Here is a 17,033-nt window from a genome sequence, read left to right as displayed (position 1 = left end):
TACAGCCTTTCCATTACAGACATTACTAAACTCGCACCCTAAACACTTCCTAAGATGACTCTGGGGAAAAATAATCATCTTGGAAAAAATATCTTGTTGACAGCAGGGCGAGCTGACTGCTTTTTCCATTTTCTTTTTTTGGATAAAAGGAAAAAGAATCAGTGAAAGAACTGCAACCACACTTTTCTTTATATTAAAAAAAGGGCACACTTCCATAAAATGATTTACAATCACTTCCTTGTTTGCACATAAACATCAAAGGCTACAGGAACCACGGAGGGGTTCAGACATATTCAGTCACACAGAGGATATTTGGACACTGGGGCAAATGTAGGTGCAAAAATTCATCACAGTACAGGCTTAACCTCATACTGCACTCCTTTGATTATTATTTTTTTTTTAATTACAAGAAGGTCAAGTTTAACTTCATCCCTGCTTTAGACTTACACACAGGCTGAGACATTACAGGATTGAGTGTCTTGGGCAAAAAGCTCTTTTAATACATGTAACCACAGCAGAAACAGCAGCCTCTTTACTGACAATGTAATGGTGCCATTTTGTTTTTGCTGCATGCTCCAGCAGTTCATGACGACACGAATGGTTCATTTTTACCGGGGGACAGAAACCTATCAACCTCTCATTTTTATAATAAATTTTTTACCATAAATAAGAACATTTTGCCAGAAGGAGAAAAAAAAAAAAAAAGGAATCATTACTATAATCTGTTCAACTACAAAAACATCCTGACAAAAACACAGGATACAGAGCAGCCTTTAGTGTTGAAAGCCCAACAGTGGTGACCATCTGATTTTTGTCCACAATTAACTGCTCATACAGGGCAATTAAAGCTGCAGCATGTCATGGGGAGGGGGACGTCAAAGCCAAAATTAAAAAAAAAAAAAAAAAAAAAAAAATCACCACAGTTCACAGCCTATACCATAAAAATAATCAGAATATCTGTTGAAAACATAACTTCTCTTACATTATAACAGTAAGGAAATCTCCATAGTTCTACCCTGGAAGTAGTTTGTTCCTTTAAAAAGAAAACATTTGCTGTTGAGGACCTGTGCCCACATTCATCTCACAGCCACAAACTTAAAACTATGTATGACATTTGACAAGGTTAATATGTACATAATTACAAACAAAGCAGGAAAACAATAAGTTAAATCTTTTCTTACAAAATCTGCAGACTGTGTACATACAGAGGCCTGTGGACAGAAGTTCTCCAGCACTAAACAGGTTAATGTACACATCCAAATAGTCTTTTTTTTTTTTTTTTCTTTTTGTCCAGTGCTCGATGTCTCTCTCCAGTGAGGGGAACTGGTAGGACAGATTTGCAGGATAGCCACTTATGTAAAAACACAATATCACTATGAAGCCAAGCACCATCCAAAGATCCTCTACTAGCAGCTGGTGCTCAGTGTCTTCAGTCCATCCCAGTTCGACTAGGTTTACCTCTACACACACACACACAAGAACTCGTCCATGGCTTTTGTTTCCTTAATTCAAACATATCTGGACCCTCCCAGAAGAAGCCATGAAAACTGCTGTTCAGAAGCAAACATGGAATATTTCACTTCAACTAAATCTATGTGATGGTGAGGTGGAGGGTCTGAGAAGAAACTCGTTCCCTGGAGAGAGAGAGAAAGAGAGAGAGAGGGAGAGAGAGAGAGAGAGGTCTGCTTTTTTGCAGCCGTCCTTTTTGTGCGTCTCTTGCTATGCCACGCTCACTTTGGAGACAAGTCCTGGAGGGAGGCGAAGGGCGAGTTGCTGGACGAGGAGGGCGACACTCCCTCCATTTTGCCCGGGGAGTCTGTGGAGGAGCCGACGCTGCTGAGGCTGCCGTCCAGTAAATCTGGAGAATGACTGAAAGAAGAAGAAGAAAAAAAAAAAATTACGTTCTGTAGGACTGCAGGCTGTATGAACGGTGACTGTTGCAGGAGTCTTTTTAAAGCACTGCTGACTTATACAGTACATCTGAATAAGACTCCATCAACAATTAAGTGATGCATTTTTCTAAAAAATAAAAATAAAAAATCCCAGCGTTCACATATGAAGATAGTGACTAGTCTTTAAAAAAAAAAAAAAAAAAAAAAAAATGCTGATATTGACTGGGCAACTAGGTGAAAAATACCAAGTTGAATAACATTTTCACAGCATTCAAGTATTAATATTTAAAGGAGCATAAGCTCAGCAATTAGACAAGATACATTATGTAGCTACAGTATATCTTATGCTTGGTGAAAAGCAATATTTCTCAACCATTTTCAATCTCCACTTTGAGTTCAGTAAATAACTGAATATAAGTAACTAAGTTTAGCTTCAAATGTAACAAAGTTGATCCAACCATGCTCGAGTCATAATGTGGCTGGTTGGTTTCTTGCTTGACTGTTCACATGACTCATTACCCAAACTGGGGGAAAGTTCTCGTCTTACCAGGAACTGAGATCTGACAGGTTGGAGACGTCAGAGGACAGCATGGTGGTTGTTCCCTGGAAGAGCCTCTTGGGTTGACTCTCTGTCTCCATCTCACCTGTAGCAGAAGAAATGGAGCCTCACATTTAGAAATCTTTACAACACATGTGGTTTACAGCTGATCTACCTTGTGCAATCCTAATCTGAGATACTGTGAATCACAGATTGCTTGTCAGAAAATAACCACATGGTCAACACAGTCCGTAGCGTGACACATCGAGTGTGAACAGATGAAGATTCAAGTGTAGCATTACTAGTGTCCAAGTATCAAGAAAAAGACTTCATAAATCACAATTCCCAAAACATTATGTAATAATTGTTCATCAAATACTGTATGTAAAGAAAACACTATGTTTAATTTTTTTTTGCTTTCAGCATTTTTTTTTTATTTTTTATTTTTTTTAAAAACATACTGAAGAGCCGTTCTCTCTGGTGAATAAAACTGCACAGTAACGATTTTTGGCCTCAATGTTGATTCCAGCCTTTGTGCTTGTTGATGTTTGTGGGAAACATGAACAGCAGAGACATATTCATTTTGAATGTCTTTACATTTGCTTTGATACTTGGAATACAAAAATTAAAAGATTCACATTTCTGTAAATACAGTCTAGACAGTTACCGTTTAAACATTTAGCAGCCAAGTGTCCAATTACGTTTGAACCCCTAAACTTTGGGCGCTATGTGTTAAAAGGGCTACATCTCTCACACGGTTCTCTCTATATTGATGTAACCCTCCTCAAATTAAAGCTGAGACTTTTAGCTTTAATGTAGTATCCATTATTCTATTTCAAATATACTGTGCTGAAGCACAGAGTCTGTAAAAAAGAAAAAAAAAAAAAAAAGTGTAACTGTCCACATCCTTACTGTCTGGACTACATGTCATCTTCAGTGTCCTGAACAACCTTTAGTTTGAAGAGGTCAATTCTGTTTTAAATGAGGTGATTCTAGTTGTGATATTTATTAGGTATTCTAAAAGCACACAGTGAAGCATTTAGGCTTTCAAGGAATATTAAGTACCTCACCTTTGCGTTTTATTGGCCCGAGTATGCTGGCTCTGATGCAGTTGATTGGGCTTTGACTCCGTCGGCTGAGGAACACAAAAAACATGCAAGTTTCCACACCAGTATATTTATTAATTAAAAGCCATAATCCACTAGAGCTGCTAATGAACCTGTACAAATGCATCAGCCATATTAGCATTTATCACAAAAAGGTACAATTATTTTAGTCATAACAGCACAGAAATCAGACATTCATTACAGCAGACATTTTAACTCACAGTAAGAAAAGCACAGGTGTTATTGATAACAATGACGGCCCTGTTCCATTTAACCGCCTCAGTAAGTCATGACACTGTGACAGTGAACATACACAATACCAGGACCCCAAAACTGAAGCAGCTAAACGGAATTCACTCCTCACTTGTTAAATTATTTATACCCATTTTCCTACGGTGACATGTCAAATGTCTTCGATGAAAAAGGCCTGTTATCTTATTTTGTACGCACACTGGCAAAGACAAATCTTTTTTATGCCAACAGGGGGAAATTACAGTCAAATTGGAGCCAGCTGTTGCTAGTGTAGCCTCACAACAAACAGAGTACTGCAGATGTCCATCAACTACATACTGTTTAGTATAAGAGTACAGGAAAAACTGGTTAATTATAAAGGACAATAAAGCTATCACTCAAAGACTTGTTGCTCACCTAAATCGCCGTGTTGGGCTGGGTATTGGGCTGGGTGTTAGGCCGTTGCTGCTCACAAGGATTTGTAGTGAAGGAGAGAAACACTGCTGCTTGCAAGAAAGAAAATTATATATATATATAAAAAAAGAGACACTTAGACAAGATGGTAATGAAGCTAAATATGTGCTAACAGCTCAAGCATCAAAAAGTCTCTTCAAATGCACATAAATACATTTACATATGGCCAGATTACAGCTACAGTCAAGTTAATGTTCTATAGAGGGTATCTCTGTAAAATTAAGGGAAAGAAATGGAGCATGTGTGACCTGATTAGCAGACAATTTGCTGTTTCTATACACACAGTGACTTGGCCAGCAGTATATATGAGAAGATGTTACATATTTCTGGAGCTGCATCAATCAGAAACAGCTTTACCCAAAATGCTAAACAGCAACAAGGACTCTTGTTTACTTGTTTTTTTCTGTGGCTAATAAATTGCATCCTGTAGGCTACCACAGTCTTCCATTCATCAATCTGGATTGTGACTTATTGGAGAAATCAGGTTACTGCCAACCATGGAAATACTTTAACCATTACCTTCATCTGGTTATTCACAGTATAATCAGGTTATGTGCATGTAAACAAATTGAGGTCAGATATACCTTTTTGCCTATCCCTCTGGTTGGGGATGGCGCAGGAGACACAGGAACAAAGTCGATGCGCTTTGGAGATGAAGATGCAGACTTCTCCAAGTCATTGTCACTCTACAAACACACAATTACCAAACACATTCATCATGTCTCAGTGTTTCTATGATACTATGAAGTGAGGTAGTTTAAAAAAAAAAAAAAAAAATCATCAAAATCAAGAGTGTTGGAGTTTTATACTACCAACTCAGTCTGACCTTGAGAGACTGGTGGCCCTGTTAACTCCCAACTGTTAATCTAGCATGTTTGTACTTGTCCACTCTACAGAAATACAGAGAGGCCAACAATGGCCCAGGGCCAAAAAATGCAGTGGGAAGGTACAGAGCAACAGAACATATCAACAACACTGATGTGGGTTGGACAAGTTGTAATGAAGTCATTCTTTACCAGACTCAGGCTTTCTTCCCAGGACTGGCTCATCTGCATAGCGGCTTGAACTTCCCTATGTGTGCAGAGGTAGAAAACAAGGAAGAAGTTGGCAGCGTTCTCCTTGAAACAAAACAATTGAAACAAATCTCTTCATCCAGCCAGTGTATTCATAAATACACAGCTTACCGCTCATGAGCAGTTTCTCTGTTCATCACGTCTACACCCTCCTCCTGCAAGGGCACACAAGAAGGTTAATGGTTGTAAAGTCTTAGTTTACCAACTTATTTAACATTTTCTGGATTACATGTGTCCTTAAAAAGCATTTCCAATTCACCAATTAAAAATTCTATCATTCCTATCGTTGCAGTTCAGGCCTGATTCATGCTCACAAGTTACAAAGCTTAACTTGTCCATTACTTCAAATATGGAGATGAAATTCTCTCTGTTGGAGTCTGATACTACCAATTGATCAACTCTGGAAGATCGATGGCCCTGTTAACTCCAAAATGTGTTATTCTAGCATGTTTATTTGACACCGTCACTCCCTATGGCTTGAGAGGGAGACGGTGGTCTGACATGCCCACCATCAGCATGAAACATTTCAAAACATGACACGGTTTTCTTACTTGTTTTATCTGATGAAGCCTGGTGCTGGGAACTCGGATGGGTGATGAAGGGACCTGTAAGGAAGGATGCGTGTGGATTGAACACTCAGCACTGAATAATTCAAGACACAAATTACTTGAGAAAACATGTGTTTAATTTAAGTATTGTACCATGTTGGGCCTGTTGACAACTGTAGTGCTATTTCTCCGGCTACGCAGGACCTCTCTCTGGAACACTTGGGAGTTATCGCTGTAATGACAAATTCACAAACCAACCATATGTCTTAGTCCATCTCTTCTACCCATGAGGTCAGTGCAATGTGAGTACACCGGGGAGTTACTTCAATGTATATAAAAGGACATAAAACACATTCAATGAAAGATTCTGCATTAAGTTATTGTAACTGTGTTATATTGTAGAACCTTAAGCCATTTATCATTGGTGCACTGTTGGATCTCCTCAAGTGTCCATCGGTCTGAACTAATGAAGATGGGATGTCCAGATCCAGATCCATCTTTTCTTGTGGCATGACTCCTGAGTTGTTCATTTTGCTTGCTAACGCTGCCTGTCACCAGCTCATTAAATTAAAAACGGTGTTACATTGCTGCTCTCCAAACTTTGCCAACTTTACACGATTCGAGGAATCATCATCATCACCATCATCATCAACATCAATCAAGGCAACTGAGCTGATGTGAGACAAACCAGCTAACGCAATGCCGTCAACAGTGAGCTAACTTAGGCCCTTTGCTCTATGCAACTCCGGCGTTTTAACAACTTCACACTGGCTAATAAACACAACGTCTCCTCATATCGCAACTATACAGTCAGCTTCACCTGGCCTGTGCTAACGTTGCCTGTAACGTTATGACCAGTCACCAACTTTCCTGATGGATGGTTAGCATGCCACGGCTACATACCGCACAATGCCCGGTAACTGTTAGCTACCGACCGGATAGTCTGCTGGTGCGACTGAGACACTGCTGAACTACTGCTGCATATTAGCGCGGTGAAACAGGTGACGTTAAACTCCCGACGCTGCTGTTAAGTCAGTCTCATAACGCGAGTGTACCTTCTGACTAACAGCAACAACCAGCAAACCCCGCTACCTAGCCGCACAGGCTAACTAGCTATGTTAGCATTAATAGCCACAATGCCATGTCCAGAGAGAGAGGCCGGGTCACCATTTCACCGGCTAAATGTTCCCGTCCATCGGCCTAATTGCTGCTACGGCTCAAAAAGCTAACTAAGCCGTATATGCTGTAAATATTAAATGCTACACTGTTTCGTCTTTTCGTTTCTGCAGAGCAGCGCCAAGAATGAACTGAATCCCACAGCGGCTAGCGGTTAGCAGCTAAGTTCACGCCCCTTTTAACGTCAGCAGAACTGTCCAATCAGACAGCGTCATCCGCCGGACCTGTCCAATCAGACGGCGTCATCCGCCGGACCTGTCCAATCAGACAGCTTCCTCTGCCGGCGTGCCCGTTAGGAATATAGTTACCTGCAGCATTTGGTTCCTGGACTAACAACGCGACCTGTAGATACACATCTTTTAATTTTTTTTCCCATCTGGGTGACTGGACTGTGGATTTCAACATCCCGTTTACTCTGTGACAGTAGGCATACGCTATCTACAGTTTATTTAAATATGTTTATACAAAAAGATAATCTTTTTGTATAAACATATTTTATGGTGAGCTTGGAAGCTATAGTCTATGGTTTTGTTTTGTTTGTTTTTTTTCAGTTATTTGCTATTATTTTTCTATTTGTAGCCAAGGGGTACAGGGTATAAGGGGTTGGGAGAGTACAGGCTGCTTGTTTGTTGAGTTGTTTTGGTAATCTAAAGACCCTGGACAGAGATGCTTGATACATCTTGACTGAGATTTTGATTCACATGGAGTGCATGTTTTTTGCATGGCAATTCCTTGTGTGGTGTGAGCCCTGTACCCATACCAAACTACATATAAGGAAAAAGCAATAAAAAAAAAGTTGGTCACAAAAAAAACAAACACAAAAATTGCATTGACTGAATTTGATTTTCCTCTAATCCAAGGCTGTAAAAACTATGAATGCCTGTTTTTGTTTAAAATCTTTATATGAACTGTAACTGCCCCTTGCTCAGAGTTTGTTTGTTTGTTTTTAAACTTTTCCTCTGCAAACAGTAAAGTGAATATTTTAAGATATTGATATTCTGTATATAATCACTTTGTGGTAGAGGAAATCGTAACTCTTTTTTATGTCAATAACGGCAGAATGTCTCATCACAAATTATGTTGCATATCACAGGTTTATACTAAAACAAATTTAAAGTCTTTTTTTTAACCTTGTCAACTTAAATCTTAGCCTGCAAGGGGCTCTAAGCAGACAATTCAAGGACAGAGGTATAATTGTTCTGGCAAATTTTCTGTTTTCATGAGTGTTCAACAACTCAATAACTTAATAATAACTGCAATGTGGGCTGCAAATAACTTCATGTGAATTATCATACCACTTTCGTGCAGTCCTGAATCTTCATTCCAGTAAATCTATTCAGACTATTAATGTTTAAACTGATGAATGCCATTTCCTCAACCAACTGTACAAAGTAATCAGCAGCAGAAAAGTAAAGTATTGATTCTAATATGAAGCAGATTAAAGTAAGCAAATGTTAACATTCATCAGACTTTTACCAACAAATGTTTGTTGCTGTCTTTAACATGACAAATAAAATGACAAAAGGCATAACATAGAAATGATGAATTGCAATCTCTAACTCATTTTTTGTCGATTTGCAAAAGACACAGACATCATCAGTACATAAACATGAACAGATATAGGGAGACATTTCCAATGAACTTACATTGTAACAGGACACATGAAATATGTAATGTGAAGACGCTTTGCAAAAGACTCTAAGTGGTGACACATTAGATAACACGTTCTTTCTTTGGTCTTAATCAGTGACCTTATGTACAGTTAGGCAGCTTGTAGGTCAAAGTTAGGTGACAACATCAACAGGTCAAACATGCATGGTCTTCACCCTCACTGAAGACTGAACTTGTCCAGACAGTTTATTTCATTCTTAGAAAAATCGGAGCTCAGTTAGCTCCTGGACATGATGCAAGAACACATAAATCACACTTTTTAGGGGGAAGTTACTCATCTTCTCTGCACTACTGCATTTCCCTGTATTTTCATACATTGGCCAGAAACTATTTTAATGTTCCATGTATTTGGTGTTAGATTATGAACAAAGCTTCTTTTTTTTTAGTAAAACCCACTAGTCACAGGAAGGGTGTGAACATTTAATGGCTGGTGTTGCAAAATTCAGTTGACAATTGTTTAAAGCAATGGCACCATTGAATGAGAGTGATTTATATAGTAGCACAAAAAAAGGTAGTTAAATTATGTCAAGTCTGCCTGATCGAATGATAGGTAGATACAGATGAATTGTTTCAAACATACGATTGAATAACATTTAACTTCAGTTGAAGTTTAAATATTTTCCATCATATAAAATGATGCTCGGTGGTACACAAAGAAATTGGATGCATGTTCAGACAAAATAACCACTATACACTCATAAATAAGAGGATATTTCATCTTCAGCATATCCATGTGTTAAATTAGGGACAGCAACCAGCATTTGTGTTACTTTTTTTTTTTTTTTTATACACAGTTTATATTATCATATAACATAACACGTTACATAAAAAAGTCTTCTGTCCCAAAATATACATAGAGACTTAAAGAAAATGTAAAATCCTCTTCAAGAGTGCCCATAAAAAGCAGCTATTGATAGTTCCCGGTAAAAGTAGGATTACAATAAAAGCAATATTTTATAAAATAGGAGGTTGTCGAATGTTGGAATCTTATAGTAGCACAAAAATTGTGATATTGTACCTCAAGCTAGCAGCATTAAATTACTCCATTGCTTAAACAGTGATTAATCAGTGTTGGGGCTTAGAAGCATTGTACTAATTTCAAGCAAACTGGGCTCCATGCTGTATAACCCAGACATGGTTCTATCTAAAGGCAATTAATTTACTCAAAAGCGTGTGTGGTGGCCTAAAACTGTCAGGATTGTCACTATACCAGTGTATCCTCAGGGACCCTGAGCAGGCTGATTATTTTTTTTTATGTCACAAATATGATGTAATAAAATATAAAATGAAACTCAAACAGAAAAGATATAACCATACGTTAAAAATTGTTATTAAGTGCTCTTCATGCCTTGTACTTCTCCTTCCCGGTTTCACTAATGACGCAGATATGCTGAAACAGAAAACAACCAATTACTATTGCAGCATGTTATTGATTTACATTATTTGTTCTGAAGGTTCTTGCCCTGGTCAACATTAACACACAAACTGTTGGTACAAACTGTCCAAACTCTAACAAGCATGAAACATGAACTACTTTATTTATTATGCTCTTTTATCTAGCTCACATACTTACATTTAGATCTCTAAAGTACTCGTTGTAGTCTAGTGCATATCCCACCACAAATTTGTCAGGGACCTCAAATCCTACAACTGAAAGAAACAGGTAAATAAATCAGTTACATGTCTTTGTAGTGGTAAACTAACAATACTGATAAAGTTATACAAAGCCTCACTCTCTGGAAAACTTTGTGGTAACTATACAGTGTATCATTCAGTATAATCTACTTACTACAAATTCAACAAATAGTCTGATTAAAACATTTTAAACTCACAGTCTGGTCGGTAGCCAACACTCCTTGGTGTTCTCTTCACCAACAAACTGAGAACAAGAACCAAGTTGATAAGCAAAAGGCATTTAAAAAAAGAGAGACAGGTTTCCGGTGAAAACCACTACAATCTGCTGTTATGAAACATTCATAGAAAACATGATCACGAGACACAGGAGTTTGTACTGGAAAGGCAGCTGTGATGGGATTAAATTACCTTGCTACTTTAACCATTTTGGGATTGTACTGTTTGAGGAGTTGCAATAATGTCTTCATTGTCTTCCCTGTGTCGATAATGTCCTTGAAACGCAGCATGAGAGAAGCTCGTGTTAGTGGTATTGAAATAGTAAGTTGATAACAACAACATTAGAAACAAAAATCAATACATACCTCCACAATCAAGACATTCTGTGAAAAAATGGAAAGAATAACAATTATTTTAGTTGGAGACTCTGGACTTGACACATTTCATGTGAGTGTGACTCTCAGCTCTCTCTGTCTCCATGGCTGTGGCCTTTTGGTTACACTGTTGCATCAGTGCACAATAATGAGAGTGGTAGGGAGTGAGACCGCTGAGAATAATGCTCACAGTATCATAATAACCAGATTTAGTCATGATTATGCTCCCCTCTTCCCTTCTTACCTTGCCTGTCAACGTAGACAGGTCATCTCCTCCAATTACTTTGATTTCACCTGTCGACTGGTCATTCTGTGAGGATAAGCATGAAGCATGTTGCGGACTTCTCATTATATGTTGTACAAGTGCAGAAAGTAATTAAAGGCAATATCGTGTCAAATTAACAAATAAACAGAATATTGTGAATTATGTAAATTGGATATGCATCAAAATATACAAATCCAGATATTCTGCAGAATGGATTGTATGTTTTTAGGCAAACAAAATGAATGTAATAAAAAAGTGATTGCTATGTACACAGTAGCTCTTCAGGCGGATGAAGTCCACTGTCATTGGGATGGAGCGGTCACTGTTCCTGTTCAGGGCCTTGATGTAGTCCAGCAGGTCTGCAAAGAACTTGTAGCCCCCTTTGAGCACGCAGAGGGCCACGATATGGTGTTCCCCCATTTCCTTCATAATCTCTCTGGCCAGTCTCTCTGTCCTGGGATCACGTGTGGGGAAAACAGAGAGTGACAGAGAGCAGGACACAGACAGAGAGGATGGTCAGCTCAGTTTTCTGCTACAGTCAGCAGTAGTTTCCATTTCCTTTCTGTTTGTGTCAGCAGGCCCAGCTGTCATTTCTATAGCTCTACTAGAGTCCAAGCTATAATACTGTAACACCAAAGATCTAGTTTTCAGAAGTTAGTTTTTTTTAAAAAAAAAACATAACTATGTATCATTAAAGCTCAAATTTGAAAACTAAGGGAAATAGGAATAGAAAAGTAGAAATGAAACAATCCAAATAAAGTCCAACTTACAACATGGGCTTTTGACACAGACTTAAAAATGTGAACCTGCGCTTTAAGATTAAGTAAACACAACATCTCTACGGCACTTTAAGCCACCAGTTACATCTTGGAAACCCAAAGTTCAGTATATAAAGTCTTCCTCATGCCCGTCTTTTGTTGAGGCAGACTAGTCGACCAATCATTCAGACAACAACCCTTTAAGTTGACCCCGACAATCCATCGCATTTTTTACAACTGTGCTACAAGCTGCTAAAAAAAAAATGTGGCAACCCACCTGTCCAAGATGAGTCCATGTGGGATGTAGACCTTCTCCAAATCGGTGGCGTAGTGCTTTGGTATGCAGAAAAGCTCCAGGTCGTAGCCCTGCTCCTCATCACTGATCTGAAATACAGCATGACACAAAGGGGTTAAAAAAATCTCAGGGGGTATTACCTAACATGGAACACGGGGCATTCATCTGATACAGGGCAGTACGAGGGGAAGGAGGTCAATAGCGGTCTATTTTCCCATCCACTCCCTCCATATATTTCACTGTCTCAACAGTTTGTCTGCAGAGAAACACAAACTGGGAGGACAATGCCTGATTCTGTACAGTTTAGCGAGCAGCCAAGCTCGACACTGAGACAGTTGTTATTGCTCAATACTAACCTGAAGTTATTAGAGAGAGGAATCTGTTAAAATGTCAGTGAATCCTTCCCTTTGCCTCTAATGAAAGTCTCTTCTAAGTAGACCTTCTATCCAAATAACAAGATCTTGACACCTTAACAGATGTCTTTCCTAATTCTTTAGAAGATTTCTCATATTTTGTAAAAAATAAATAAAAATAAATAAATTAAATTTCCTGCTCTCGCACAAACTGCTTGCCACATGAACCCAGATGACATAACGGGTATCATGTGACAGCTGAGAAGCTGGTGCAGAGCTTGGAGGTGCTGTGGGAATGATATGAGAGACCAGAAGCAGACTCACAGTATTTATAACAGGGCAGTTTTTTGAATCCTCTCATGTCAACAAATCCACATTGCTGTAATCCAGTGGTAAGCAAAGCACCCGCCCTGACATCGCATGTGGTTGAACTAGAATAAAGCATTTCCTCTTATGCCCGCCAAAATGAAAAACACGTCCATCTGTTTGGGCTACACCCTTTAAATTCCAAATAATAATGACTTATATTGAGCAGATGTCCTCGGAGTCACATGATCTGAAAGAGTGTTTTCTACTGTTACTCAAAGGCTTCTTGTCTGTTAGTTAAGAAAGCAAAGTTGGAAAGCAAAATACGGAAAACAACCCAATGAACTAGACTGAGGTCAATGGCGGGGCGACCTTGTAGTTTGTGCTGGCAAAGTCCATGTTTGGCAACGGCGCACTGTACAGCTAATTTCATTTGGAATGGGATACAAGAGGCCGGATCTTTTACTGACTTTTTAAATGCAGTTTTCGCAAAATGTGTATTAAGGTTCATTATCTGTGTCAGCAATTATGCCTGCTGCAATCTGCTGGCAAGGTTTGACCACAATAAAAACACTATCTGTACTGGAAAAATAGAGCACTGGTTATTTATTTACTTATTCCAGGAAGTCAGTTTATCTATATTGCATTAGAAAATGGACACAGATCCCATGTGTGTTGACTCAAACTGACACAAAATACCACAAAAGAAAAGCCTTTTACTTGCACCATTTTAGATCTTTCATGCCATTTACTCAGTGTGTGGAATTCACGCCTATTCTTACTGCCAGTGAAGCTTAAACAACAAACTGTGTGTTTTCTTTGGAACACACATTTATTCCTGCAAAAACTGATTTTTGTTCTTAAGCAAAACCAGAAACTTTCCCTACATAATCTTCATTCTGTTATTAAAAACATGTCGACACTTTCAAAACTGTGAACACATTCTTTTGAATGGCCTCAAAGACATGTTGCATATGCGTCTGAAGCCAATCAGTCAGACATTTTGTAGGCCAGATATACACATAAACATCTGCGTTGCAATGTTACGTGTAACCCAAAGACGCTAAAGCCGCGCGCTCACTCAAACACGCCCCCCTGTTTGAGACTCGTGCATTTCTTCCTGTAATTATGTATAATCATGTAATTACACTAGTATAACCTGTAACCGGCTGTCAGACACATAGACATAGACACACACACACACACACACACATAAGGTTTTAACGTGTCCATCCAGAAATGTCTCTTGCGTCACGTACGCAGCAGCGTGGAGAGCGCGTGTCTCCGCAGCTGCAGGCCACGCTACTAAGGAAACACACCGCGTTATACGTCCAAAACGTGTTACCAAGGTGAGCATACAGCTCCTATAGACAGGTCATTAAAGACAAACGACCTATAGTAGATTTAAGGGCTTTATTTAACGCAGTAGCACCCGCGTACGACCCGTTATTGCAGTGTGGACACAGCAGTAACCTACGACCAGCACCTCTGTCTGTTCATCTCCGTCGTTGGGGGGGAAACTTACCACAACACAGGAGCTGGATGTCGCCATGTCTCTGTCGGTGCCTGCCGTTCCCTTTGATGTAGTCTACCGTGGTCTTCAGAAAGAGAAGGTAAAATATACAAGTGTCAGATTGGTTTCGCAGACCCTTTACCCTTGTGACAGCACACACATGGAGGCTGCTAGCTCCGCTGCTACAAGAGGCGCTTCTGTCTTTTTTTCCGGGCTGCAGTCGGCTCTGCTGTTGTATATATGACGCAGGAGCGCGGGGGGCCAATCAAATGAGAAGGAGCAGGTTAGCCCCGCCCCGCCAGGTGATAAACGTGCTGGAGCTGTGAGCGGCTGCCAACACCGACCCTCATCAATAGCGTACCTTCATTACCTTCTGTGGATATAAATACATTGTTCAGTGGCACCCATGAGCCTGACTCTTAAAGTGAAGTCTGCACTTCATTACATTAACGCAACTTGTATTATTATTATATGCACACAGTACTGTTTACTCCTGATCAACACTTCATCTTATTCTCTTCAATTTGAACCTGTAGCAGCTCTTCTCACTTAGAATGTATTTTACATATTTTTTTTTATTGTAATTCATTCTTTTTATATTACCTAGGCATACTTAATTTTGTGGATATTTTTGACTTTTTGATGCACAACAACACCAAGGCGAATTCCCTGTATGTGAAAACCTACTAGGTAATAAACCTGAATCTGATTCTGATTACTATGACTGACTGCTGTTTACCTTTTTAGGGCAAGAACGGCTCAATGCGGGACAGTATGTTTATACAATTCTCAATGCTATGCTGAGAAAATACAGCATTTGTGAAGAGCAGTGAGCAGGGCTGTAGCTACACTTAGGACAATCAAGGCATGAGTATAATAACAAGCCTCTAATATTGCATGGCAAACACCAACACATTTTAGCTGAAAGCCTTCATCAGGGTATTAATAAAATACAAACAAACTTGGTTCACAGGCCAACACAAAGGATGTTTCCAATGTGGAAGATGCAACCATTGCATTGTCACCTCTGGTGTCTATACAAGATAAATGTGATCAGTGGATTTATTAACTGCAACACCTCTTTTGTTGTTTATCACTGATGCCACTGTGGATGTTTTTATGTTGGCAGGCTGAAACTAGAGCTGAAGGAACTGAGGTTGAACTGAAAATTGCCTAATATAAACATGCTAGGAGTTGGCAGTGAGAAATATCCCAGGGCCAGACATAATAAAAACTACACAATAACCCTGATTCTCTCAAAAAGTTGGCATTGAAGTCATTGAAGTCATCCTGCAGTCCATTAGAGGAGAGATACTTTTTGTTTTTTTTTTTTTTTAAAAGCACTTCACAGGGAAACTTGGTAGATGTGGTGCAAAAGTCCTGTTTTAGGGTGTTGTATTGTATTTCAACAACCTGATAAAGGCTTTCAGCCAAAACATGTTGGTGTCAGAATGTAGTATTAAAGGGTTTTTGTTATTTTTCCCATTTGTTTGCAATTGTGATAGGCCTTGACTCGTAAGAGTATCTTTGTTCACTAGGTGTGATTTTTTAGAAAAAAAAAACCAAACACTTTCAATGTTTGTTTTTTTTTACAAGACAAAGACACACTCCAGTTTTTTTTCTTTTGAAAATGAAGTCATGTTGAGGATTTTTGGGGAATTAGGGAGTTTTAGCAACACAGGAGGAGTTTACATTCCACAGTTATTAAAAAAAAGAATGCAACGTGTGTTTAATTGGCTGATTAAAGTTTCAGTATATTTAAATTTGACAACTTTTAAGCCAAGGAAATAAATAGAGATTCAGTATTTCTCCAAAGAAAAAGTCAATTCCTCCACACACATCAGGACTTTCTGACGACAAGATGTCTTCAGAAAGGTCCATGTGACCGAAACGTTGACACTTTTTAATAAATCAACGCAGATGTGATAAGTGTGCGCAGGAAATGACTTTTTTTTTCTTTGGACTTGAATCTTCGGGGGAATTGATCCCTGCGCCACAGAAGACACTAAGCAAGTGGTGTGTGTGTGTTGCCTTCTACTCTTGATTCAGTATTTCTCCACCAGAAGTTTATTTATGACTTTATAGTGAAGCCTTTAAAGCAGAATTTCAGCAGATGTTTTCAGGAACCATAATATAACAGTTGTTAAGATAAAATATATATTTTTTGATTTAAAAAAATGAAACTTTCCTTTTAGTGTCTGATCAGAATGTTTTGAGGGTAGGTGGGGTTTGGGTTGCCTATATAAGTTACTAACATCATATAATAATGTTATTCACTAACAGCTATTATTACCATTAGAGGGAAATCATATTCTAAAAGACTTTACTGTGGTATATCAATGTTTTTCAAAAATCTAACAGGACAAACATCTCTTTAAACTGGAAATAATGATGTCATTTACTGACTTTTTTGGGAGTTTGTCCACTAACACTGAATTTGTGACTAACCACTTACATTTTATTCAAATGTAAAATTGTAGCTGTGAACCGAAAAATGTCCATATCAGAGCACCACTGTCACCAGTATCCACAAGAGTATTAGTTGTTCGACTTGTCTGACATAAGCTGCTCCCAATTCCGTACAAAACATATATAAACAGGTTTTACAG

General features: G+C 38.8%; 2 protein-coding genes and 1 non-coding gene across 3 annotated transcripts; all 3 read right to left on the bottom strand.

The window, feature by feature from the left end:
• Positions 1-171: 171 nt before the first annotated feature.
• Positions 172-7,225, bottom strand: pabir2 (PABIR family member 2). The gene is made up of 10 exons (XM_067598675.1): positions 6,268-7,225; positions 6,016-6,094; positions 5,866-5,919; positions 5,426-5,469; positions 5,258-5,312; positions 4,826-4,927; positions 4,185-4,270; positions 3,501-3,565; positions 2,440-2,536; positions 172-1,869 (listed from the first exon to the last, which is right to left on the bottom strand). The coding sequence occupies exons 1-10, from the start codon at positions 6,390-6,392 to the stop codon at positions 1,731-1,733; spliced, it is 846 nt and encodes a 281-aa protein (XP_067454776.1). The 5' UTR covers positions 6,393-7,225; the 3' UTR covers positions 172-1,730.
• LOC137190401 (small nucleolar RNA U109) lies at positions 5,032-5,157 on the bottom strand. Its single transcript, XR_010930227.1, has one exon. It is a non-coding gene; the product is annotated as a small nucleolar RNA U109 (small nucleolar RNA).
• A 1,890-nt stretch (positions 7,226-9,115) lies between the features above and the next one.
• hprt1 (hypoxanthine phosphoribosyltransferase 1) lies at positions 9,116-14,649 on the bottom strand. The gene is made up of 9 exons (XM_067598676.1): positions 14,437-14,649; positions 12,235-12,341; positions 11,470-11,653; positions 11,179-11,244; positions 10,926-10,943; positions 10,753-10,835; positions 10,542-10,588; positions 10,283-10,359; positions 9,116-10,099 (listed from the first exon to the last, which is right to left on the bottom strand). The coding sequence occupies exons 1-9, from the start codon at positions 14,461-14,463 to the stop codon at positions 10,052-10,054; spliced, it is 657 nt and encodes a 218-aa protein (XP_067454777.1). The 5' UTR covers positions 14,464-14,649; the 3' UTR covers positions 9,116-10,051.
• Positions 14,650-17,033: the final 2,384 nt, after the last annotated feature.

The sequence above is a fragment of the Thunnus thynnus genome, chromosome 9, assembly GCF_963924715.1.
Source record: "Thunnus thynnus chromosome 9, fThuThy2.1, whole genome shotgun sequence".
NCBI lineage: Eukaryota > Metazoa > Chordata > Actinopteri > Scombriformes > Scombridae > Thunnus > Thunnus thynnus.
The sequence above is the reverse complement of the archived record's forward strand: the minus strand, read 5'-3'. Positions and strand labels throughout refer to the sequence as shown.